The sequence below is a fragment of the Orycteropus afer genome, unplaced genomic scaffold (assembly GCF_000298275.1).
Source record: "Orycteropus afer afer isolate SDZICR_OR568_19922 unplaced genomic scaffold, OryAfe1.0 scaffold00250, whole genome shotgun sequence".
NCBI classification, from domain to species: domain Eukaryota; kingdom Metazoa; phylum Chordata; class Mammalia; order Tubulidentata; family Orycteropodidae; genus Orycteropus; species Orycteropus afer.
In genome coordinates, this window is record NW_006921837.1 from 3,620,890 (window position 1) to 3,646,087 (window position 25,198).

At 55.0% G+C, this 25,198-nt stretch overlaps 3 protein-coding genes across 3 annotated transcripts in view; 2 read left to right on the top strand and 1 right to left on the bottom strand.

Annotated features, from left to right (window-relative positions):
- The window catches only part of CCDC13 (coiled-coil domain containing 13), a 45,412-nt gene extending 43,397 nt beyond the window's left edge, over nt 1–2,015 (top strand). Inside the window, exons 14-15 of the mRNA XM_007949683.1 lie at nt 1,172–1,286; nt 1,856–2,015. Of these exons, the coding sequence (XP_007947874.1) occupies nt 1,172–1,286; nt 1,856–2,015 (275 nt within the window). The remainder of the gene's footprint in view (nt 1–1,171; nt 1,287–1,855) is intronic.
- Nucleotides 2,016–10,416: 8,401 nt separating this feature from the next.
- HHATL (hedgehog acyltransferase like) lies at nt 10,417–17,913 on the top strand. Its single transcript, XM_007949684.2, has 11 exons — nt 10,417–10,522; nt 10,794–10,861; nt 11,435–11,548; nt 11,667–11,861; nt 12,204–12,413; nt 12,899–13,070; nt 13,617–13,761; nt 13,872–13,907; nt 16,835–17,036; nt 17,451–17,592; nt 17,792–17,913. The coding sequence occupies exons 1-11, from the start codon at nt 10,417–10,419 to the stop codon at nt 17,911–17,913; spliced, it is 1,512 nt and encodes a 503-aa protein (XP_007947875.1).
- Nucleotides 17,914–18,658: 745 nt separating this feature from the next.
- On the bottom strand, nt 18,659–25,013 carry KLHL40 (kelch like family member 40). Its single transcript, XM_007949685.2, has 6 exons — nt 23,856–25,013; nt 22,748–22,908; nt 22,277–22,384; nt 21,902–22,087; nt 19,646–19,792; nt 18,659–18,770 (listed from the first exon to the last, which is right to left on the bottom strand). Exons 1-6 carry the CDS (start codon nt 25,011–25,013, stop codon nt 18,659–18,661), a joined length of 1,872 nt encoding a protein of 623 aa, XP_007947876.1.
- Between the last annotated feature and the right edge of the window lie 185 nt (nt 25,014–25,198).

Consider the following 25,198-nt stretch of genomic DNA (forward strand, 5'->3'; position numbering starts at 1 on the left):
TTCCAGTGAGAGAGAGTGACAATAAACAAGTAACCCAGTAAAAGACATGATGGGTCAAGTGGTGGCCTGAGAAGAAGAGGGGATAGAGGGTGCTAAGGAAGCAGCTGTTTTTTTATGAAGTGGCCAGCAAAGATCCCGCTGAGGAGTTGATATCTGAACAGAGATGGGGGAGGCAGGATATGGGGGAGAGTACCCCAGGCTGAGGGAAGGGCAAGTGCAAAGGCACTGCTGTAGGAGCTTGGCTTGAGGATTGGAGGAACAACAGCGAGGCAGCCAGGCTGGAGCAGAGTGAGAGGAAGGGAGAATGAGAGGAGGTCAGAAAAGTCACAGGGTGCTGAGGAGGTGGTCCAGTTACTCAGGGCCTCGAGCTCCAAGTGTGAACTCACTCTTGGCCTCACAAAGCTCTAGAGGCCAGAACTATTATCCTCATTTTATAGGTGGGAAGACTGGGGCTCAGAGGGGTTTATGGGTTACCTGAGGCCACATAGCAGGGAATGAATATTGGGTCTAATGTGAGGTGAGCTCCCTAAAGCCACACCATCCCTGAGAACCACATCATCCTCGAGGCCTTTTTCAACACAGAGGTTTTCTAATGCTGTGATGTTGCCTGCATTCCCAAGTTGGGCTTTGTCTTATTTTTTCTGAATATTAGCCTATTTACTTCAGCCCCCTGCCCCTTGTATGACTCAGTGGTCCTTGGATCCCCCTGCTTCCTAGTGTGGAGCTGCTGGCAGAGATGGAGGCTGAGAGAGGAGGAGGGGACCCAGTGGTGTAATGACATCAAATAGAGTGATGGCCCTAGACTTGAGCTCACCATCAGGCCAGACCTCAGGCCTGCTGGAGTCTCTTATTGGAAACGAACTACCAGAAACTTGAAATGCATAAAGATGGAGACAGTGAGATGAGAAACCACCTTGGTACAAAGCTGGCTGATTCAGGGTTATTGCAGAGGCCAAAGTCAGGGTCAGGGGAAAGCAGAGGAGGCATCAGGAAGGGCTTCTGGAGAGAGGTAGCCCTCATCCTGCACCTTAAAGGGAGAGGAGTAGCAGGGAGGGAAGTCCAGGCAGTGGGAACACCCAGAGCAGACGCCTGGAGGGGGAGCGGGGGAAGAGATGGAGGATGTCAGCACAGAATGTGGCCTTATCACAGAAAGCAACTGTTACCCCCGCAGGTCTGTCCACCTCTAACAGCAAGCACAACCTGACCATGAGCAACAGAAAGGACCCCTCCTTCGCCCAGCTCTCTGATGTGCCCATGGAATCCCAGATGGAGGAGCTAACCACCAGGTGCTCCCTGACCCCATGTTCCTGAAAGGGTCAAGTTGTCTGGGTGGAGGTGCTTTGATAGGTAGAGGGATGATACCCCCTTTCACACCTTCAACTTCTATTTGTCCAGAAGGCTGGTCCCAGCCTCTAGGCCTACAGTTCAGAAACTGGCCATCTGTGGGCAGAGGGGCCCTGCAGACTCTGATGACCCCATGGTTCCAATAAGTTTATCAGACATGGGTTGCTAAACCCACTTTCCTCAGTTAAGCCTTGTAAGATCACATGCAGTGATGGGAAAGGAAGGAGAGGGAACTGCTGCGAATTAATAATCTCTCCTTATGCAACCAATATTTCTTGGCAGCTAGTGGGAGCTAGTCCCAGGGCTGTAGGCAAGCTCCAGAGAGGAATCCTGCATGCTTATTCCCCTAAGGCCCACTGAGGGGAGTGGCCAGTGAGACACCCTGAGCCTGAGGAGCAGCCATGCTGGAAGCCCCATCCCAGGGACTTCTGTACACACACACACACACACACATATGCACACATACACAGACAGTTCAGGCCATGCTGAGCTCAGTCTCCATGTGGTCCAGGCTAGCCATCCAGGTGGAGGAGAATGAAATGCTGAAGGCTGCCCTGGGCAGTGCCCTACGGGGGAAAGAGGAGGACTTCCGTACATACCACGAGACCCTGGACCAGGTGAAAGAGGTCTTCCTGCAGGCCCTTCGGCAACAGAAGACAGACAAGCACTAGGAGGGTAGCCTCTTTGTCGGCCTGGCCAGACAGAGCAGCCTCAGGCCTTAGGAGGACCAGGCTCTGTCTGAGGACTCTAGCCACCCTACGAAGCCAGCCTGAGGCAGCCAGCTTGGCCGCTGATCCCAGAAGAGACTACCCAAGGATGAGCAAAGCCAAGATCACAGGCCAAGAGGGCAAAGGAGAAGTCCTGCTGGAGCCTAGAGAGGAGATCCTGGGCAGGTGTGACTACAGAGAGGCCCAGTAGCCAGCTTGGCATCTGCAAGAGCTCTGAGACAACCAGTCAGCTGTGAAAGGACAGATGCAGATCCTCTAGCACATGATATCACCTTTGTCTTAGCTGGGGGCCCCTGTACCTCCACCAGGCTCCTCACACAGGGGAGCCCTTGGTGCTCTGGACTGGGTGCATCCCCCAGGCCACCCAACCCATCCTGCCCCATGCCCCAGGGCATGAATGCCCCGTGCATCCTTTATATCCCCCACCTGTGTCCACCCCCATCCTTGCAGACTTGGGGTACCACCTCCCCCACATTCAGCCTCATTGTCAGCCCACTCCCCAGGCCTCTCCCCTAGACATAGATCCTTGGACTTGTAAAAATAATGATTATTTTCATAATCATTGTAGTTTCCAGTGAGTGAGCATGTACTATGGAAATCTGACCCTATCTCATCCTCCCAACAACCCAGGGCATTGTCACTCTATTTTACAAATGAAGAAACTGAGGCCCAGAAAAAGAAACAGATCTTGTATTTAATGCTAGCCTGCCTGACTCCACAACCAGAGTCCTCTGGTCAAGCAGTTTGCTCAGGTTAGGCAAGCCCCCCCATAGCTGGACAGCTCTGTCCCAACCAGCTGCTCCAAGAGCCATTGCCCTCTGCCTCTAGCATGCTGTAGTTGGTGGGTGCTGGTGGTGAGGGCAGCAGAGGGGCTGGGCAGGAAGCTTGGGCAGGCAAGATGGAGGGTTTTCTATATTTCCCTCACCCTGCACAGGAGCAAGCTAGAAGGGCTGCTGCAGGGACCCCAGGAGCCCTCTGTGACTATCACAGGGTCACCTCCAATCAAGTCACCCACGGCTACATACCTGACTCCACACATGTGCACACACAGACCCACACAGAGATCCAAATGTGCACACACACACTAGAGGAACACACAGCTATGCATATGTGCACACGTACCCACAGACACCTGGCTGACTGGCACACACCTGCAGACACTCCCACACAGGTGAGTACACATGTGGATGCAGAGACATTCCCACATGTGAAGACACAGTCACTTATGTCTCTTGGGCAGTGGCACACAGAAAAGTGGGTGCACCCAGGGACACACACTTGCATGCACAAGTATGCACACACATACTGTGGAAACACTGCCTCCCCCGGCGGAAGCCACATGGAGTTTCGGGGGCCCCGTCAGCAGGAACAGCCCCCTGTGCTGTCTGTACTGCTCAGAACATTTCTCAGGGATGAGGCTGTGGAGAGACCCAGTGCTGGTCCCCTACTCATATCGCCTACTCAGGAAATCCCTGGGCCCATGTGGAAAGACACAGATCTAGAGATCACATAGCAAGATGCAGTAAAGGCCACCAGGAAAAGCAGTGATTCTGATGGGGCTTCCTAGAAGGAAGAATTTTTCTCCTGCTCCTTGTAAAGGGCAGTGACCAGGCTGAGCCAGAGAGGAGGGGGAGGCCCGTGCTGGGAGGGAACAGTGTGTGACAGTGAGGAATGGGCCAGATGTGGAGGGCCCAAATGCCAGGCTGAGCAGTCAGCATCTTACCCTGCAGGCGCTGGGGAATCCCAGGGGGTGATCTCAGTGTGTGCAGGTGGGCTCTGGCTTAGGACCAGCCATCCTTTCACAAGGAATCCTGCATGCTTATTCCCACAACTACATGACCTACACCCTACTCACCCAAAGGTGTGTTTGTGTCCCTTCCTTGCTCAGGGCTGGGCTGAGAGAAGACAGCCCCTGGTCACGGGTTATAAATAGCCCCGGACAGATAGCTTTCCCTACTCACCAGTGTGTGACCTTGGGCCAAGATTTTTTTTTAGCCTTCCTGTGCCTCCATGTCCTCAGTAAAATGAGGACGATAATAGAACCCTGAGGTTATAGGGTCAGAGAAAAACTCAAACACACTTAGCTAAGTACTACCTCTGTTTACTTCTGTACCAGGGACATTCGTGAATAGATTGATTTCATCTCACAAGGATAAAGATGGGATTTATATAAGAGAAAGGGGAGAATAACTTCAGACAGTGATGCACAGCAAATCTTGTTTGCCCATTTTTGGGTAAACTGATTAGCTGGGGTCTTGCAGAGATCAGTGTGGGCGTGGTCCTTGCTCAGGCCAACAATGGGTACAAAGGTAACTGTTTGCATTTATGAAATCTTCAGGCAACATTAAGAGCCCAGCTGTGGAGCTGAGCAGCAGGGCCCCTGCCACATCCACCAGCACCTACCATCAGCACCCCCACTACTATCAGCACCCCCAGTTTAGTGGTGATTCCCTGATCTCCAGGAACTCCCAGGCCAGTTGGGGAGACAGAGTTATCACTGGTCACCATCCACTCAACCACTGGTCACCAGCCTCCAGGCCATATAGGGATTATAGGCGAATCTGCTTGCTTTCTTATTTCAGGAAACTCCTGGTTCATTCTGAGGCATGGAAAACAGAGCCATGAAGGAGCAGGAGGGGTGGGTGGAAGGATGCGGGGGCAGTAATGGGCTGTGGCACCAGAGCTTCCCACCTTCCTCCCTGTGGCTCCCACAGTCACTGCCCAAATCTGGGTGGGGAAGGGGCTCTTACGAAGCCCTTGCCATCACATCTCCTTGAGGTAGAGAGTAAGGGAAGGAAAAGGCCCAGGAGAGCCCAGGAAAAGGATTTTAATGGGAAGGAAGGGCTGTCAAATGGGCCAAGGAATCTACTCCAGGTGGGCCGAGTGGAGAGTAGCGCAGCCTAGTCTGTCCAGTTAGTGCCCATGGCCACTGGGGCCCTGAGGTGACCTCCCCATTCTTCAGGCAGACAGTCAGCAGGCAGGATGGACTTGCCTTTTACAGAGAAGAGCACCAAGGTCCCTTCCCAAAGTCCTCAGGGGAAGTATGTGGAGGGAGAAACAGGTGTTCTGGAGGACCAAGGAGCAGGGACAAGGAGAGAGGCAAGGTGGTGGAGACGCTTCAGCTGAGGAGACTCTGTAGCTGCACCCCAGGCAGGTGCTGTGGGCCTAGGTGCTCAGATTCCAGTATTGACAGGTGAGACCCAGCTGAGCTGTGGGCGTGACTCCCTGTGGTGGCCTCTGGAACACTGCAGCTAAGCTGGGCAAGGTTACAGCCTGACTCAGGCCGAACCCCAAACACATTCTATTGCCACTGGGCCCCTCCCTTGCTTCCGGCAGCCCAGGGCAGGGTTGCCTGCAGCGGGGGTGCTACTCTGGGTCCTCTATATCTCCCAGACAGAACTAGTCTCTCCTTCCCATCTCTTTGCTAAGAGAGCTCATGGCCAGACTCTTTACACAGGGAAGTCTCACCCTGCCCACTCCCACCCCTAGAGGTATGGGCTCCACACACACTGTCCCTAAGTCCCTGAGCCCTGCATACACACATAACACACACAAACACACACAACACACCCTGCAGGGCAATCAGTTCCAGAAGCTTATGGGGCTGATCCAACTGCTTAATCTCCTTGTGCGTCTGTTTCTTCTACCAACTGAGGAAAATAATAACTACCCTGTGGGTTGTGGTGACATTTAAAAGAATTAATCCATGTACACCACACAACCAGGCAGCACAAAGCACACAACACATGTGCATACATTATACACATGCCATAAACAACATACAATGCAAAACAATACATACAAACAACAAACACAAAATACTATCTTATATATACACACACAGGGTACTTTCCCCACCTTCTTACTTTGAGCAACAAAAAAACACTGAGAGGGAAACAAGGACTTAGTGTCCCTGAGGGTGGAGAGAATCGCCCCTCCTCTCGTTGAGGCGTTTCCAGTGGCCCTTGCATCATGTGGGAGACTGACCGTGGGCCCTTGTGCTGGTCTCAGCCCAATCACAGCTTCCTTCCTGCCTCTTGTGTTTGTGGGCTGCCCACACCACGCCCCCTTCCCTCCCACCACCTCTCACACAGGGTGGAGCTGACCTCAGGCTGTCCAGGCCTGGGTCTAAGGGGCCTCCCCTGCCCTCCACACCTCTTGCTATCCTTACTTGCCAAGTTCTCTGCCAGCCCTGTTGTATGTGGGTGATCCAAGTGAGTGAGTGAGTCCTGCCTCTCCGGACCTCGGGAAGGCAGGGCTCTGTGACCCCCTAACTGCCTCTCTAAGAGCCATTCATAAAGCCAGGCCCTTGTCAGGTCATTGAAACCCACCCCCACCCCAGAACCGAGTGAGATCAGGGCCAGTAGTATGCACATTTCACAAATGAGGGTCTGAGATCCAGAGAAGTGGAGAGATTGGCCCAGATCACACCAACAAGGCAGAGCTGAGGTGCAAGGCTGAATCAATGCTTTTAACCCCAGGGCCACACCACCTGCCTGCTTTCCTCCTCAGGTCTGACCATGCACCAGCTGGATGGCAGGCTGGCCCAGGCTGGTCTCAGGAAGCTTGGGTATGGGTGAGCCAGGTCCTTACCCTGCAGGACAATTAGTTCCAGAAGCTTATGAGGCTGACCCAACTGCTTAATCTCCTTGTGTGTCAATTTCTTCTTCTACCAACTGAGGATAATGATAACAGCTACCCTGTGGGTTATGGTGACATTAAAAAGAATTAATACATGTACAGCCTTAGAACAAGTCCTGGATACTATTACTAGTTTATTTTGACAACCATTGACTCTATCTTCATGACTACTCAGGTGTCTCCCCCTCCAAGAAGTCCTCAACCCCCACAATCTGGCTCAGGTCCCCTCCCTGACACTGATGTCCCCTAGGGCTCACAACCCTTGACTGCAGCCCCAGCCCAGCCCCTACTCTGTGCAGTAATCACCATTCACTGCTTCTCAGGGTCAGGGACCAGCAACCCTCATAGGTGAGCTCTGTGCTGATGTAGTTTCACCCAGATGTAATTCCTTGGACTCAAACCAGGCTTTGAGACATGGGTGTGCTGGGGCCCTCCCCAAGCAATTACTGATTCCACAAATGCTTACTGGACCCTACCCCCAGGTTCTTCTCTGAGGACATAGCAGTGGACAGCAGGTGAAAAGCCCTGCTCTGTGGTCTATAGAAGCACACATGTTCACAGGATGAGGTCTGGGTGGATTGCAGTTCTCTGTGTTTATGGGTTGCTACTTGTTTTGCTCTGTGTATGTGTGGGCTTGTACCTCTGGGTCACTGTGTGGTGTGTCTGGGGTCTCCTTGCTTCTTTCTCTAGGCCAGCAGTGTCTACATGCTTGGAAAGATGCTCATTGCCTAAGTGTAATTGTGGTGGTGTGTGGGAGAGGAATCTCTCTCCTGCCCCCACTTTTCTCAGGCCCTGGAAGGGCCCTTGCTGGGTGGGGAGCAGCCCTTTGCTCTCCCTCCTCTGCTAAGCCTATAGCTGTGGTCAGTGTGTCAGCAGGGCTCCAGGACCTGCCTGTCACCATCATACACCACCTTCTACCCTCAGCCCCTCACCTTCAGGTGCATTCATAAACACGTGGGTCTTGACAGGCATGGCACAAACACAGTATTCTCATACTCTCAGGTCCTCACCCCAAAAGGGACAATTGGAGGCTCCTGACCTCTTAGGTGGGGTCTTCAGGATACCCCTCCCCATTAGGTAGGAAGGGCTGAGGCTTTGGCTGCCGCTTCCCAGAGTGTTGGCAATGACCCGCCCCTCTCAGGAGTCTCAGTTGGTTATTCCTGTCTGCCTCCATCCTTCCATCAAAGGATGCCAGCCACTCCAAGTGCCAACTCAAACTGTGCCAAGTGACCCTGCTAGCACTCCTTCACCTGAGAGACTCCTATGAGACAAGGCTATAGGGTATGAGGACCCCTCTCAGCTGCATGCCTCATGCCAGTTCCAGTCCCACTAGTCAAGTCAGCCCTCCTCCAGTCATCAGTGCCTGGCTAGCCAGACCTCTGGCATAATGAGAAGGACCAGAGCAAGGGGCTAGATGGTCTGTCCTGGGTCAGCACTTAGGCACTTACAAGTCAAGGTGAGACCTGGGGTGCCTGGAGTCAAGATGTGAGTCTGTGTGCCTGGGGTGGGGGGGCAGTGCTCACAAACCTGATGAGGCTGATGGGACCACCAGGAAGGCTTCCTGGAAGAGGGGAGTCCTGGCCAGTAGTGATTGGGAGGCATAAGCTCTCTGGGGGCCAGGGGAGACAGGTTGAAGTGAGGCCCAGGTGTGCCTGTCTGAGCCTATGCTATGGCCACCCCTCTGCCCCTCCACCAGCCCTCTCCTCTTCCCCTCACCCCCCGCCCCAGTCCTCCCTGCAGCTTCCTGCGGCCAGCAGCTCTGCAGCACTCGGCTCTGCTCCACAACACTCAGCTCCGCTCCTGGAAGGCCACCTCCTCCCTGCCCTCCTCCTCCTCCCCCTCCTCCTCCTGCTGTCACCACTCACCGCTCATAGCCTCAAGGGGGTGGGGACCCCAGGGCTGGACACACTCCACTGTAGCCCCAGAGCCCAGCTGGTCGGACGGACGCACGGTCAGACGCGGGACCTCAGAGCCCTGAGGTGGGCAGTGTGCCAGGGTCCCTCGCAGCTTCCTCAAGGTCAGTGCCAGCTGGGGATGCAGCCAGTCTGGGGCCCCTGAGTCCTGTGGGGCCCACCTCAGGCCCTTCATCCCAGACCACAGGCCCTGAAGTGGGCTTTAGCCCAGGTGCACCAGAAGCCGCAGGACCAGGGTCAGGGGGAACGTCTGTGTCTGCAGTCCGGCCAAGTCCTGGAGGGTCTATGGGGGGAGGCCCCAGGCCGGGGGCCAGCTGTGGCCCTGCCCACAGAGGCCTCACTGGGGACACCCAGCACCGGCCATGGGGAGCTAAAATTGGAAAGTGGTGAGTGGGAGGCAGCTGACAAAGCTATTTCATGGACTCTTCACCATGCTCTGGTTTCAAGCTCCTGCTCCATTAACCTGATCCCCAGGGCCTCCCTACCCCCACTCAGCTCATGAGAAGGCACCTCGGCCTTCTCAGCAGAAGTCAGGTCCGGCCGCAGCCCCCCAGTGTGGGGAGGGGCAGTGGAGGGTGTTTCTGAGACTGCAGAGGGGCTCACTGAGAATACCTGGTCCCGAGAGGGGGCAGACAGAAGCCTGCCTCAGGCTTTCTGTGCAACCTTGACAGGTCCTTGCCCCTATCTGGTCCATAACCTTCTATCTGTGAAATGGGGAGAAAGCTGACTGGGGACACCTAGGAAAGTCAGGTGAGGGAGATCTGGAGCCACTACCACACCAGCCCCCTCTTGGGCCAGCCCAGCTCCAAATGCAGGTCTAACTATGTGCCTCCCTTTAATTCAGGCCCTGACTCCTGACAGACTATACCCACAGGGCCCTTGGGAAGACCCCAGGCCAGGCCTGAGCAGGGCAGGAAGGGCATAGGTGCTAGCTGAAGCCCCAGCAATAAATAACCTGGCCCAGCAGGACTCCTGGGGACAAGCTAGGCCTTGGCAGGAGAGAACTAGGCTCACCCAGGCCTGATACCGGTCAGCACCTTGGACAGCAGCCAGCACCCTCCCTGGTGCCTGCCTGGCCCCACACCCTCTACACTAGGGTGTCTCCTCAAATAGCTCGGCATCCAACCAGTGTCCAAGACCTGAATGCACAGAGCACTGAGAGAGAGGCCAGTGCGGCCACAGAAACAGGCAGGGACCAGGGACATGGCAGGGCTGGGGCTCAGGGGCTTGTTGGGGGAATGGGGTCAGTGAAAGGCTGGGGGCAGGACCCAGGGAAGTCATAGGGTCTCAGGGAAAGATAGGCAGCCCAGAGAGTGGGAGGAGATCAGAAAAGGAGGCTTGGGGGAGGGTACTGAAGAGGATGGAGACCCTGGAGGCCAGGAACATGATAGAGGTGATGCAGATAGGGTTTCTCCACATGAAGGTCATTGGGGGCCTTGGCAGGAGCAGTTTGGGCAGCAGATGGGGACTAGCCCTCCCAAAGTTATGGAGGAGTAGATGAAGATGAGGGAGGCAGGCTGAAAGTAGAGACTTTGCTTCTGAGGGCAGAGGTGGAAGTTTGAGAGGCATCTAGGATGGGACACTGGGTTTTGGGGGCTCTGGGAGGAGTGGAAGATACAAAGATGCAAGGGGGGAAAGGACAATGGCACATGGTACCCAAGGGTAGGAGGAGCAATCTCTCCTCAGAGTGGGGCCTCCACCACCTCATTTGGGGACCAGGAGGTGAGACTAGGCAGGGCTGGTTGTGGAGTGTCCTCACCCACCCTGTCTCCCCCAGCCCCATCCAAGCTATGGGCATCAAGACAGCATTGCCTGCAGCCGAGCTGGGCCTCTACTCCCTGGTGCTAAGTGGGGCCCTGGCTTATGCTGGCCGAGACCTCCTTGAGGCTTCAAAAAGTAAGTTGCTGGGCCCTGGGGCAGGGGGTGGGTCCCTTCTTCCCCTGGGGGCCTAAGGGTTCCATCAAGCAAGACCAGAAACAGACAGGCTCTAGACCCAGGGTGCTCCCCATACTCGGTGTAGTCACAGGGACATAGATGCAGAGACACTGACAGAGACAGGGACAGACCCAGACCCAGTGCCCTCCCCTCAGGATGGGGCCCATTGTAGGGAGAAGGCATGGTGGTGTATGAAGGGGCTCCTTCCCCTGAGGCCATACTCTGTTCTCAGATGCGGCCCACAGGAAGACCTTCCGGGAGTCTGTGCGGCCGGGCTGGGAGTACCTTGGCCGGAAGATGGTAGGTCCCCTAGACCCAAAGTCTGCCTCAGAGTCCACCCTAGCACATCTCCTCTGTCCAAATCTTTCCCTCACTCTCCCCTGTTATGTTCCCATGTATCAGAGGGCAAAACTGAGGCTTACAGTGGGGAGCTTGTGCACCTTCAACATCTCCACTGGCTCCTCCTGTGTCTATCTGGGGGCAACCTCAAGCTTCCCTATCCCACCCCATCAGGCCCTTCTCATGCAGAAGATGGGTCCCATAAGTAGAGATGTGCTTCAGCAGGGTCCTCCAGCACCACCCTTCCCAGGAGCAAAGCAATAATGGTGGAATGTCAGGCAATGTGCTGATTAGAGGAGTATCTTTGAGGAGCACAGCAGCCCATATGGTGCCCCTCATTCCTCTCTACTCCTGTGCCTGGGTACTTCCCTCACAGGGGAATGGTGGGACCTCCAGCCACTATTCCCTACTAATGCATAAGAAGAACATGAGGGTTGGGAAGGTGCCAGGGCTCTGATAAGCCCAGGTACCAGCCCATCCTCTGCCTTCTCCCACATTAACTTAAAATCCTCCTCCTGCACGGGCCTGCCTCAGGACGTGGCTGACTTCGAGTGGGTGATGTGGTTCACTTCCTTCCGCAATGTCATCATCTTTGCCCTCTCTGGACATGTGCTGTTTGCTAAACTCTGCACGATGGTAGCCCCCCAGGTGAGACGGGCCTGGGCCATCTCAGCTGTCCCCTCCTCCAGCTCCTCTTTAGGCACAAGGGTTGGGGAAAATCCATCCTGGGTCCTACCCCCAACTGAAGCTGTCTCCCTGTCCACAGCTCCGCTCCTGGATGTATGCTGTGTATGGGGTCCTAGCTGTGGTGGGTACGATGGGCCCTGGGTACCTGCTGCTGTTGGTTGGCCACTGTGTAAGCCTCTACGTGGTTTCACTCTTGGGCCAGCCCTGGCTCTGTCTCAGCCTTGGCCTGGCCAGCCTTGCCTCATTCAAGCTGGACCCACTCATCTCCTGGCAGGTCTGCACTGGGACAGGACAGGGTGAGGGATGTGGGGACAGGACCCCAAGCCTCTCACCTCATCCAAAGCCCTTGCATCCCAAGTATCCCCAAGCTTTTCCCTGGCTTGCCCACTCATCTCCAAGCCTTTGACTGCAGAGTACCCCTGGGCCACAAGTGTTTACCTTCACCCCAGCAGAGAGGTGTCCAGCTCAATCCTTGCTCTATCCCAGCCATGAATTTGGTCCTGACTCTGGAAGAAGGGAAAGGGCAGGGCCAGGTTGTGTCCCTGTGGGAAGCTGGGTGGGCTTCCCGGAGACAAGGGCACCCTGGTGAGCTGGTGGCCTGTTTTCTCCCATCCAGAGCGGGTTTATAACAGGCACTTTTGATCTTCAAGAGGTGCTGTTTCACGGGGGCAGTGGCTTCACGGTGCTGCGCTGCACCAGCTTTGCCCTGGAGAGGTGTGCCCACCCTGACCGCCACTATTCCCTAGCTGACCTGCTCAAGTACAATTTCTACCTGCCATTCTTCTTCTTCGGGCCCATCATGACCTTTGACCACTTCCATGCGCAGGTGAGGGGACACCTTATGGTTTCCCAGGGCAGGGTTGGATCTACCCAGTCTAGTGAGGTCAGATCACCCACCTCAGATAGGACTCCTGGGCAGGCTGTGTCCCTACCCTCAGGAATGACTCCAGGATGCAGCCATGTCTCCCCTCCCTCCTCAGGCCCCAGGATGAGGCATTTTCTTCTTCTGCCCCAGACAGGGGTCACAGGGTGGAGATATCTCTCCCCTATCAGTCAGGGATCATAGAGCATGGATGTTCCCCTCCTGCTCAAATGAGGCCCCCAAGACAGGACTGAGACTTCCCTGGTAGACTATGAACCCTCCTCATATTCCAGGTGGCCTGTGTCTCTACCCTCAGGCAGGGCTCCTAGGACAAAGCCCGTCTCCCTTCACTCTCAGATCCCCAAGCAGGTGGTGACTCCTCTCTCAGACAGGGCTCTTCTGGTAGTGCTTGCCTCCCCCTCAGACACTCTGCTCCACATCCCCCTCAGATGAGCCAGGTGGAGCCGGCGAGGCCAGAGGGTGAGCTATGGCGCATTCGGGCCCAGGCGGGCCTCAGCATGGTGGCCATCATAGTTGTGGACATCTTCTTTCATTTCTTCTACATCCTCACGATCCCCAGTGACCTCAAGTTCGCCAACCGCCTCCCGGATAGCGCGCTCGGTGGGTGCTCACAGGGACTGAGGCAGCACCACCAACCCGGGAAGACAGACCCTCCGCACCTCCCTCAGCATTACAGCTGGGGAATCTGAGGCCCAGAGAGGACATAGCACCTATCCAAGGGTGGGAGAGTGGGGATTTATTCCTTGAAATTCATGGGATTTAGAGTTAGCTTTGTCCCATGAGACATAAGCAGTATCTGACAGAGTTTGCCCTACTTCATGGGGGCCTCAGGCTGATTTCCATAACCCTGGAGGGGGCCTCTGTGGGGCAGACTGGGCTCAGCACATCCCCCAGTAAGTGGTCTTCATGAGGTGGGCCTGGTGAAAACACCACCTCCAGGACAAGGAGAGGGGGTCTCTAAGGGTAGGGCCTAGTGCCTCCCAGGGAAGTAGGGGGTGAGGTCTTCACAGGGGCAGGCCTAGTGCAAGGACCTTCCCCAAGGCCTGGGGAAAGAGTCTGTGTTGGGACCACTGACCTCAGAGGCTCCTGTAGGATTTTGGGGCCCAGGGCACCATGCCCTAGGTTGTGACAGCACCCTTTCCCCAGCTGGCCTGGCTTACTCAAACCTGGTGTATGATTGGGTGAAGGCAGCCGTCCTATTCGGTGTGGTCAACACAGTGGCACGCCTCGACCACCTGGACCCTCCCCAGCCTCCCAAGTGCATCACAGCACTCTACGTCTTCGCAGAAACGTGAGTGCCAGGCCAGGGACATGCCTTTGGATCCCCACTTTCCCCCCTCCCATCACATTCTGGGAGCTTGGACCCTGGCAGATTCCCACCTGTCTGCACTCCCTCCACAGGCACTTTGACCGTGGTATCAACGACTGGCTTTGCAAGTGAGTTGGGCAAGAGTTGGAGGTGGGGGTGGGAATGGTCACATCTATCCTGCCAGGAACCTGAGCAGGGCATTGCTGAGATAGATGCACTTTTGTAAAGATCACCTCTAGTCCAGAGGAAGCAAGGAGGGCTGTGAGACATTCATTGCCCAAGTTAAAAGTAAAAGACTTAGGGTCTTGGACTTGGGAGGGGGCCATAGAGGTGGAGAGAAGTGGTTGGAGTCGAGATAGACTCAGCAGGCAGCATGGACAAGGTTTGTCCTTGGACTAGAGGGATCACTAACAAGAGGAAGATGACTCAGAGGTTCCTATCTGCAGTCTGGAAGGGTAGGGGTGTGGTTTCCAGAGATAGGTTTTAGAAATATCTAATTTGAGATCTAGGAAACATAGAGGTTCAAGGAGGTGGTTGGGGTAGAGGTTCTGCAATTCAAAGAAGTCTGCGGGGCTCATGGAATACTAAGCATCATGAGTGTGTGAGGAGTCTTTAGGCCATGGGAGCAGAGGAGTCCTAAAGGTTGAGAGTAGAGTGAGAAGAGAGAGGCCTGGAAGGATCCTGACTGGGGCAAAAGGAGGAGCCAGTGGAAGGGATTGAAAGTGGTCAGAGGAGCAGTAGAAAAATCCAGACACCTGGACACCTTGGAAACCAAAGACCATCTCCTAGGTATTGTGGGGGCAGCTGGGTCAGATGTTGCTGAGGGTCAAGGAATCTGGAGGCTGAGCATTAGTGTTGGTGATATGGAAGTTTCAGCCTTTCGCTGGAAAGGCAGGGACAGATGAATGAAAGGAAACTGAGGAATTAAAAAGGAGTATGTGGACAACTCCTGGGAGAAGCTTGGTGACAGGAAGAGGGACAGAGGAGTGGCTGAAGGGAGAAGTGGGATGTTTTAAGGATGAGAGATCATGAGACATGCTTGGGTACTAAGGGGAATTATTCAAGAAGTTGGTAATGCAGGACAGATTGGTGGAGTGAAGTCCTGAGGAGGAAGGAGGCAATGGGATTCAGTGCCAGGTGGAGATTTGGCTTCAGGGAGAGAAGCCAGTGTAGGTGCAGAAGGGTGGCATGTGTGGAAGGATGAAGGATTCCATCTGAAGGCTTCTGCTTTCTCCATGAAGCAGGAGGCAAGGTCATCAGCTGAGAGACACAGGTTGGGAGGCATGGAAGGAGGCAGTATCTGTGCCTCCTCTCCTCCCTGTTCTGCCTGGATCCACTACCGCACCACTCAGGAACAAAGGAGAGATAAGGGTGGAGTGGCCATTGCAGAGCATGGGAAAAGCTGACTAGAGAAACTTTGGCATTGAGAACTCACGTAGGATTGTGGGTAGTGAATTTATGGACTCCAGTATGTGAAGGTATGAGATTTTCCCCCTCAGGGCTTAGCTGCTTGGGGCAGATGAGGAGGAAGAAGTAAGGGATAAGGATTTTTAGATTATTTATAATGATGACTCATGGGGCTCATGACTTAATAATCCTATTAAGGAAGGTGATGAAGATAGGAGGAGTCACAAGATGACAGAGGAGTCATTGAGGTTGAATTGCTGGACCTGAGAAGCCAAAAGATCAGGAGAGGCTGGGAGAAGAATGAGAATTAGAAAAGAGTGAAGTTGCTAGTGATGACAAAGTGAGGGGTATGGCCGTGGAAGTGTGGCCATGGGTGGCTGAGGTGGAGTGAGGTGGTCAGGGAACAGGAAGGCCAGTCAGTCAATGGATCTTCCACTGAATTCATCTAACAAATATTTATTGAGTACCTACTATGTGCCAGGCATTGTTCTAGGCACTGGGGATACAGCAGTGAACATGGCAAAGACCCTGAACTCATGGAGCTTACAGTCTAGTGGGGAGAAACAGACCATAAACAGGTAATAAAACACATAAATAATGTTAAAGAGTAGTAGTGATGTGAAAAAAATAAAACGATGTAATGGGATACAGCCTAGCTGCAGGGTAAATACTTCTTTCAGCTAAAGACCCCAGGTGGGTCTGGGCAGGCCTCAGGGAGTGCTCCTTGAATTGAGACTTGAGTAATGAGGAGATCTAGGAAAGAGAATTCCAGGTAGAAGGAACAAGTGCAAAGACCTTGAGGCAGGAGCCAGCTGTGTGTGTATGAGACAGAAAGACCAGTAAGTCCGGAGCACAGGAAATGAGTGTGATGAGGTCAGGGAGCTAGACTAGGTGAGACCTTCTAGCTATACTGAGAGTGTTGAGTTTATTCTAATTGCAATGGGAAGCTACTGGAGGGTTTAATCACAGAAATGACATTATCTGTATACTATTAAAAGATGCCTCTGGGTACTGTGTGGAGAAGGGACTAAAGGGCAGGGACAAAGGCAGAAGCAAGGTGACCACTTACGAGGCTCTTGCAATAGTCTTTGTGAAAGTGATGGATGCCTGGCCTGGACTAGGGTAGTGGTAGTGGAAGTGGTGAGCAATGGTCAGGACTGAAAGGAGCCAATTGGATTTGTTGAATCAGATGTGGGTGGTGAAGGAAATTGAGAATCCAAGATGGTGCCAAGGCTTCTGGCCTGAGCGACTGAATGGATGGTGGTGTCATTAACTGAGATGGGGGTGAAACAGGTTTGGGCAGGGATAGGGAAATCAGTCATTTGAGTAGAGATATCTAGTAGCAGTTAGATATACTGCTGGACACAGATTTGAGGTCATTGGCATAGAGACAGTATTTAAAGTCTTAGGTCTGGATGAGATCACTTGGACAGTGAATGAACATCATAGAGAAAATATGAAGTCCACTTGCTGAGCCCCCACACTTTGAATTGGGCAGAGAAGGAGGAGTAGTCACCTGAGGGCAAGAATATTCAATGTACCCAGGGTGACAGGGTTGAGGAGGGCTGCCCTGTTGTGTATCTTCTGCCCATCTCATACCTGTCCTTTCCCATATTCCCATCGGCCCCTTCTCCTGCCTTTCCTGCAGGTACGTGTACGACCACATTGGAGGGGAGCACTCTGCAGTGATCCCAGAGCTGGGGGCCACAGTGGCCACCTTTGCCATTACTACTCTGTGGCTGGGGCCTTGTGAAATTGTCTACCTGTGGTCATTCCTTAACTGCTTTGGTCTCAACTTTGAACTTTGGGTGCAGAAGCTGGCACAGTGGGGGCCCCTAGCACGAATTGAGGTGAGCAAGGGAGGGCTGGGGCTGGGTTGGCTGGGTCACTGGAGCGGGCAGCACTGCTCCTCCCTAGAGTTGTCCAGCCACACTCGGCCCCCAGTCCAGAGCTGTCTTACCATCACTCTCCTGGTTGTTAGGGCAATGACTTGCCCTGTGGGTATCCTGCCTTTCATCTCTGGGCCAACTTTCTTGGCATGAACTATAGCCCAAACAAGGGCAACTGTGGGGTGTGGGGCACCAGGGCCTGCCTGTGTTAGTCAGGTCCTGCCTTCTCTCTGGACCTCAGTTTCCCCATTTTTAGCAGCGGTAGAGAGCTGGCCTGGGACTCCCAGAGACAGGTATATCCCTAGGGCCTGACCACCACATCCTCTTTCCTCTGGACCTCTTGCCTCACTGCCAACGCTTTTGTGGATGAGGCAGGCCTCCCTGTCGGAGCAGATGTCCCGCAGAGTCCGGGCCCTCTTTGGGGCCATGAACTTCTGGGCCATCATCATGTACAATCTGGTGAGCCTGAACAGCCTCGAGTTCACAGAGCTGGTGGCCCGGCGCCTGCTGCTCACAGGTGAGAGACAGGGATGGGGGATGGTGCATGTGTTAGGCATCGACCTTAAGGAACTGTGACCTGCTGAAATAGTCTTCCACCCCACCTCCCCCAAAAGATTAATCAGGGAGAGTCAGTAAAGTGGGGAGAGGGCTGGGAAGAGAGCAGTCACTGAGGATGGGGTGCTGCTCCAGGCATCGAACCCCTCTCCCCACCACAGGGTTCCCCCAGACCACATTGGCTGTCCTGTTTGTCACCTACTGTGGTATCCAGCTGGTGAAGGAACGTGAGCGAACCCTGGCGCTGGAGGAGGAGAAGCAGGACAAAGAGAAGCCAGAGTAGGTGGGAGGGGCAAGAGGGAAGGACTCTGCTCAGCTATGCCTGGGCCCCAGCCTCAGGCCAGGCCAGCTGGGGCCTGATGATAGAATAAAAGACTTTTCTACCACAGCATGGCGGTTTCCTGTCCCTTCCTCCAGTGGTCTCCAGGTTCCTTGTCCATACTGGATGAGGAGTTTCTGGGCCCCAGGGAGAGGGGTCAAACTCTTGGAGCACACAGACTTTGAAGGGCAAAGATCACTGACCTTGGCAACCCAACAGCTAAACACTGACACCCCAAGTCTTCAAACTGCCTGGTACAGACTCTTGAAGCACCTGATTCCAGACCCTGAGCTGCTAGCTTGGAAGGCACTTTATTCTTCTTAAAGAAGGAGACATATCCACGCTTAAGGTGTGCTAGGTGGGGACACTCCCCATGTGACAAATGAGGAGACTAGGTCCTATGGGGAAATTTACCCAGCACACACAGCTAGGCTGTGGCAGGGCCAGGACTAGGCCTGGGACAGCCCCTATAGTTGGCTCATGAACCAAGAAGGCCCAGTGGGGGATATGGAGACACTGGTGAGGCCTGGAAGTTCTCATCCCTTCCTGAAGGCAGCAGTTTCCTTTCCCGGCCAAGTGGCCACTTAGGCACCATGGCAGGATCCAAGTGGGCTCTGGCCTCTTCCAGACTACTCCCTTCAGCCCCCTCGAGGCCAGGCCTATGTGGCTGCAGAATGCGGGGGTATGTGTTTTGGGCACTCTGGGCTGGTCACATCTTGGTCAGGCGCAGCACGTTGAGACGCACAGGTAAGAAGGTGGCACCGGCTGCGTAGGCAATTTCCCGCAGGACTCCCTCCCACTTCTTTTCTTCTTCGTTGTACCTGGCGATGGGGGGAGGGTGGGAGTGGGGACAAGGAACAGGGACAGAAAGCTTGGTCAGTCAGGTCCAGAATGAGATCCAGCAGGGAGGGGTGCCTGGGTGCACCTATCCCAAGAAGGTCTGCCCTTGGAGAATCCCATGCCCAAGGCCTATCCCCAAAGAACACCCACCTCACACTCCAGGAAGGCCCACCCTCCCTAAGAAAGGCCACCTCTCAAGAATTCCCACACTCCTCCAAGCCAACCTCCCTCCGGGAAGGTCTATATTCCCCCGACCCTGCATTCCTTCCTCTTGAGAATTTGAATTCTTGACACTCCAAGATGTACCCCCAAGTCCCACTCTCCCAGAAGCACTGCTTCCTAAGGCTGCCCACAGCAGTGGGGATAGAGGTTCAGGGGGCACCCCAGCTGGCCAAAACCTCTTCTCCCAGCCCCCATGAAGGACCAGCCATGAAAAGCAACAGCTCTAAGAAGCTGGGGTCTAGCTACTTCCCAACCCTGTTCTCAGTCTCCCCTCCAGACCCAGCTTCCAGGAGGGAGGGAAGAGGAAAGTCCTGGCTGCCTTTCCAGGAGGACCCCTTTTCTACCTGGGCCCAGTTTCTGTGGGTCTGTGCCCTAAGCTTGGGATCAGTGTCAGTGAATGTTGCTGTGCCAAATTTGCCACACGTGTGCAAACCCACACTTTCCAGTCCGACTAGAGAGAAACAGGGCCAAGTGGCAGGAGCTTGCTGTTCCTTCCTCTCAGGGCCACTGGAGGAGGGATCAGCTTCAACCCCAGATAAGCTTGCCAAGTGCCTGGTGCCCAGATATGGTGCCTGGCTTGTGGGCATCTGCCTTGCTCACACTTCCCCTCTTACCTCCTTGGGGCTGAGCTCACCTCCAGACATCGTTGAGCTCTGTAGGGATCAGTTCGCCAGACTCAGTCTCCAGCGTGGCAAAGCCGCCAATGGCATAGAGGGTGCCCACCAGGCTGACGAGGCTGAGGGAGCTGCGCTCCTGTGGGAAGGGCTCAAAGGGTGCCCACCTGGGGAAGGGGGATGAGAAAGTGCATCACCCAGGGTGCCTTGGGTGATCCCAAGCCTGGTGACTTCTGTACTGCCCTAGTGCCCACAGTTCCGCTGCACCCTTCTGAAATTGGAATCCTAGGCTCCCATACTCCCAGCACAGCCCTGTTTTCCAGCTTCCCAGGAATCCTTTCCTACTGTCCCTCCCTGGGTCTTACAGCATCCCAAACCCATTCCCCTCCCCTCTCCCTCCAGTCTTCATTCCTTCCCTATTCTCTTGCCCCTCCTCTTTCCCTTTGCTGTCTCCTTGTCATTCCACCCAACCTGCCCAGTGAAGTCTACTGTGGATGTCCCAGTGTCCCTCCTTCTCCCCTGAACTAACTCCTGCCCTCAACCCTGTCACTGGTGCTCCACCCTCTTCTTCCTTCACGGCCCAATTATTCTCAAGGTGTCTTCACTCCCCATAGCCACAATCTCCCCTTCCTCCTGCAGTTGAGCCTCATTCTCACCTCCAAAACAGCTCTCACTGAAGTCCCCAGACACTGTGGGGCTTTGAAATGCCCCACCCCCCCCAGCACATGTCACCCATCCAGCCACACCTTCTCAGACTCTTTCTTGGATAATGCATCTGGCCCTCTGGCCCTGAGGAGCTCTGGTAGCGAGGGGCCTAACACATTTGACTGCTAACCAGAAGGCTGACGGTTCAAACTTGCCAGCCACTCCTCAGAAAGAAGATGGGGCAATCTACTTCCATAGAGATACTGTCTCGGAAGCCCAAGGAGGGGTCACTATGAGTCAGGACTGACTCAACAGCAGTGAATTTTTTTTTGGTTCTCTGACCCTCAGGGCTTGGACCTCTGCTTTTCCCACTTACACCCTCTCTCCTGAGGGAGCTTCAAGTCCCCTTCAAGTGCTATCCACCCCAAGATCTCTCCCTCTAGTTCAGCCCTCCCTCCTAGGCTGCAGACCTCTCTGCCCTGGTGGGCTCCTCCTGGACAACCCCTCCCCCCACCAGCACCTAAATTCTATATGTCCTAGCGGGACCTTCACTTTTCCTAATCCCAGTGGTTCTCCAATAAATGGCTTCACCGTCCCTACTCCCTTACTTCTCCCTCTCACTCATGCCCAACACTAATCACCAATTCTATTTCATCTTCCTCTTAAACTTTTACTACCCAGTGTAGTGCATGGAGAACACATCAGCATCACCTAGGAGCGTTGTTAGAAATACAGATTCTTAGGCCCCACCTGCAATCTGCTCAATCAGAATCTGCATTTTAACAAGACCCCCAGGAGACTCAAGTACACATTACAGTATGAGAAGCCCTGGTCTCAGTCTTTCCCCTCTGCCTTATCCCCGCTGTGCACCCAACTCCACACCACTATCACCTTTTGCTACAGCCTGGCCTCTCTGCCTCCTAGGATGTACCTAATCTGTTCTCTAAATTAGCTGGCAGCAGGGTCTTAGTAATACCCAGATGGGAGCTTAAAACCCTTCACAGGCATTTCATTTCCTTCAGGATAGTCCCTCAGCCCTGCTTGTCACCTCTCCATCCCCAGTACCTACCAATCCCATCTCCTGTCATCTGTCGCACTCCATCCAACTTGAGTAATGGACTCTCCTCCAAAGGCCCCTGTCTTTTTTCTCCTAACTGCTTTGGCACTAATTTTTCTTTGCCTGGGGCATCCTCCAACTCACCCTCAACCCTTGTGCTGGCTGAGCCCCCCTGGTATTCTCTTTCCTGGCCGCCTGGGGCAGGGCACCTTCTGTCTTGTTCACCACTATATCCTTAGCACAAGGCCTATGCCAAGGTGTGGTCCCTGAATGAGGAACCTAGTATCCCCTTCCCTACCCCTGGGAGCACCCTCCTTCAGACCATGACCCTTGCCCCATGTTTAGGGGGAAGCCTTTTCCCCACCTCATTGCAGGTCAAAGGAGAGGGACTGCTGTGGTGATGTCCAAGCTCAAGAGCTGAGAACCAAGATGGGGGCTATGGCTCCCACCTGGACAGACACAGAGAGGGCAGACACAGGCCCAAAGCCTCACAGCACAGGAGATTGTAATGGGGCTCTTGTCCTGCCTAGCTTGTCCTGCCTCTCTGGGGTGGTGAGTGGGGCAGTGGCCATACTTGTTGTCTGTGATGCTGTACACCTCAGCAGAACTGGTCAGCCCAGTGTCAGTGACCCCAGCAGCCACAAAAATGCGACCATCATGGACTGTGGCCCCGAAGAGTGAGCGGGCAGTCTGCATGGGTGCCAGCTCCTTCCACTCAAACTTCTTGGGGTCATAGACGCACATCTTGTTTAGGCACTTCCTGTGGGAAGGAAGGATGATGGCAGTGAGTGAATGGAAGCCACAGCAGAACCACCACTCTCTCCGCCCAGTACTCCCTACCCCCTCCATGCAGTGCAGCCAGTCAGGCCCTGACAATCCTGGGGAGATTCTGTTTCTGCTCTAACCTCCAATCCTGCTGCCATGACCTCACTCCAAACCCAAACCTCACCTGTCACTGCCTTTGCCGCCAATGACGTAGACAAGGTCCATATAAGAGAGTACTGTGTGTCCGTACACAGCATAAGGCAGTGGATCCGATTCGCCCCATTTAAATGACCTGGAGAAGATAGGGGAGGATGGAGTTGGGGTGAGCATTCAGCTCTGGCCCTGCGCATGCTCAGATCATAATCTCAGAACCTGTCTCTCCATCTACCTATCCAAGACATATTCCAAGTGCATCCAATACATTACAGAAAGTCCCCAGACCTCTCAGTTCCTCCATCCCACCCCACCACCCAGGGCCAAGGCTGTGCGTGTACCCCAACCCCTGGACTCTAGCTTCTCAACTCCCACCCCATTGTCTAGGAACAGTCCCTGGCCTCTAGGCTCCAGCCAGCATCTGCCTCCCCACCCCCAGGGCCCAGCCCCGCTCCCAGCCTGCTCCCTGACTGGGTCCCCAGCCCACCCCACCCATGCTCACAGCCTGTCGTAGCACATGACTGAGTCCAGGCTGAGCTCGCCATCCTTTAGCTCTCGACCGCCGACTACGTAGATGGAGTTGAGAGCCTCTCCCAGACCGAAGAGGCAGCGCGGTGAGGGAAGCGGTGGCATCCCCAGCCACTCTGAGTCCAAGTGGTCAAACTGTGGGCCAGGCCAGGTGTCCAATCAGCTACTGCTCCCACCACTCCAGTCCCAGTCCAGCCCCACCAGCCACCTCAGGTCACAGAGGAGTCCTGGACTCCAAGGAGGGCTAGCACAACCTAGAGGTGTTCCCCCCACCCTGGCCCACTAGACAGTGCCCCTACCCCTCCAGAGTAAGAGCAGGTGAGGCTTCCCAATCTATGCAATGAGGTAGGTACCTAGAGACCACCATTATAACATCACGTGGAGCTGTGGAGGCAGCTCTGGGGCCCAGCTGTAGGCTTAACCCTGGCAATGAGCTGCCCCTCACCCCTCTAACACCTGCTCAGGCCTCATCAACCACACCACTCACCAGACTTCTCACTGCTAACTCACACCATCCCCTCCATACTTGCCACCAGACACACCACCATCCTCTCCATGACTCCAAATTCTACCCAATGACAAGGCTCAAACTGGTCTCCAGGAAACTGCCCCTGGCTCTAAGACCCCACAGTCACACCCCAATTTAAACTGACCACTCTACTGGCCCTTAGTTTCCCCATCTGTACAAGGGCAGAACTAAACAGGATGGTCCCTTTGAGACGGTCTGTGTTCTAGGCTCCAGTTCTGGTTCTCATGGGGGACCCCACCCATGACTCCTGCACTTGCCCTGCTCCCGCTCTTCACTCTGTCTGACCCTAACCCATGTGCATGGCCAGGGCATCCAACCAGACCATCCTGGAGCTAACTTTCTCCTGCAACTAAGACACCAAAATCGTGCAGCTCTTTGTCAGCTGCTCTTGACTCCCCCCAATCTTCAGGCAAGTAGCTGTCAGTCAACTTCCCTAGTCTAGGTCTTATCCTAGACCCAGTGACATCCCTGACAAACAGACACAGTCCTCTCCTGGCTGCCCCCAGTACCCAGACCCTGGCACTGGCTGTCTCCTTTCTGGGCTGCTGGGCACCTGCAGGAAGTAGGCGCTCATTGGGTTCTCTTTGTTGTCCTCGTTGTAGAAGAGACCCCCGGCCACGAAGATCTGGTTCTCCTTGGTGACGAGGCTGACATGGTTCTTGGGGATCTGGGTGGAGAGGGAGGCACAGTAGCATTCATTGGCAGCGGGGTCATAGGCCACGGCCCCCTCCTCGCTAATCATGAAGATGAGGTCCTGCAGGAACATGCCAAAGCGCAGGGTGTCATTGAGGATCCCAGGTAGGACACGTTCATCCTCCTCTTGGTCCTCCTTCTGGGCCTCGATCTTCGCTGTGCCCTTGTCAGTTGTCTTGGTTCCGGCGGCGTCCTTTTCTTTCTTTTTCTTGCGCAACACGGTAATGCGGCCCTCGTGCGCATCCTTCACCATCTGTACCTTGCGCAGCAGCTCCGGCTGGGCGCGCACAAGCGGGTGGCGCTCCACGCGGCTCTCCAGGAAGGAGCGCGGCAGCAGGCGGAAGCGCACACTCTCGAAGACTGTGGGCAGCGCGCGCTGGCGCTCCGCCTGCGCCTCTTTGTCGCCGCTGCCTGCCCACCGCATCACCGCCTCGAACACCGCCTCCTCCTTCTCCACGTTGAGGCCGTCGCTGGAAATGATGGCAATGAGCTCGTCTGCTGAGAGCCCAAGGAAATCGGCATCGCGTGCCACAAGGGTGAAATGCGCACAGATGAAGTCGCGGGCAGCCACGGCGAGACGCGCGCAGTCGAGCAGGAGGCCGAGGCGGAAGACGGCTAGGCAGTTGGCGAGACACAGGCGCTTCTGCAGGAAAGACACGCAGATAGTGAAGATGGACGGGATCTGGAAGCGGTGAGCCGCGGCGAACAACTCTTGCACACTCGCTTCATCCAGGGCGATCTCCGACGTGTACAGGTAGTGCAGCACCTGGGCCACCACGTCAGGGGACACCTCTTCCAGGCGCAGCTCACCCGCGGTGTCTGGCTCCGCCAGGAAGCGCGCCCGGAAGTAGGGGCTGCAGGCGGCCAGGACCAGGCGGTGGCATGGGAACTCGCGCTCGCCTGCCCGCACCACACAGTCCAGGAACTTCCCGTGGTCCAACATATCTTTGAGTCCGTCCTGCAGGAGTGTCTGCTGGTACAAGCGCTGTTCCTCCATCTGTTCCAAGCCCAGCGCCATGGTGGGTAGCCTAGGGTGTGACGACCGGGACGTGAGATTTCGATCGGTGCTCCCCTGCCCTCCTTCTGGGGCACACTCGGACAGCGCAGCTGTCTTCGCCCAGCTATATATAGAGGTGGCCCAGGCCCTGTAAGGAGAGTAGCCTGGCCTCCTGCGGTGACGTGGAGGGGACAGCTGGGCAGAGG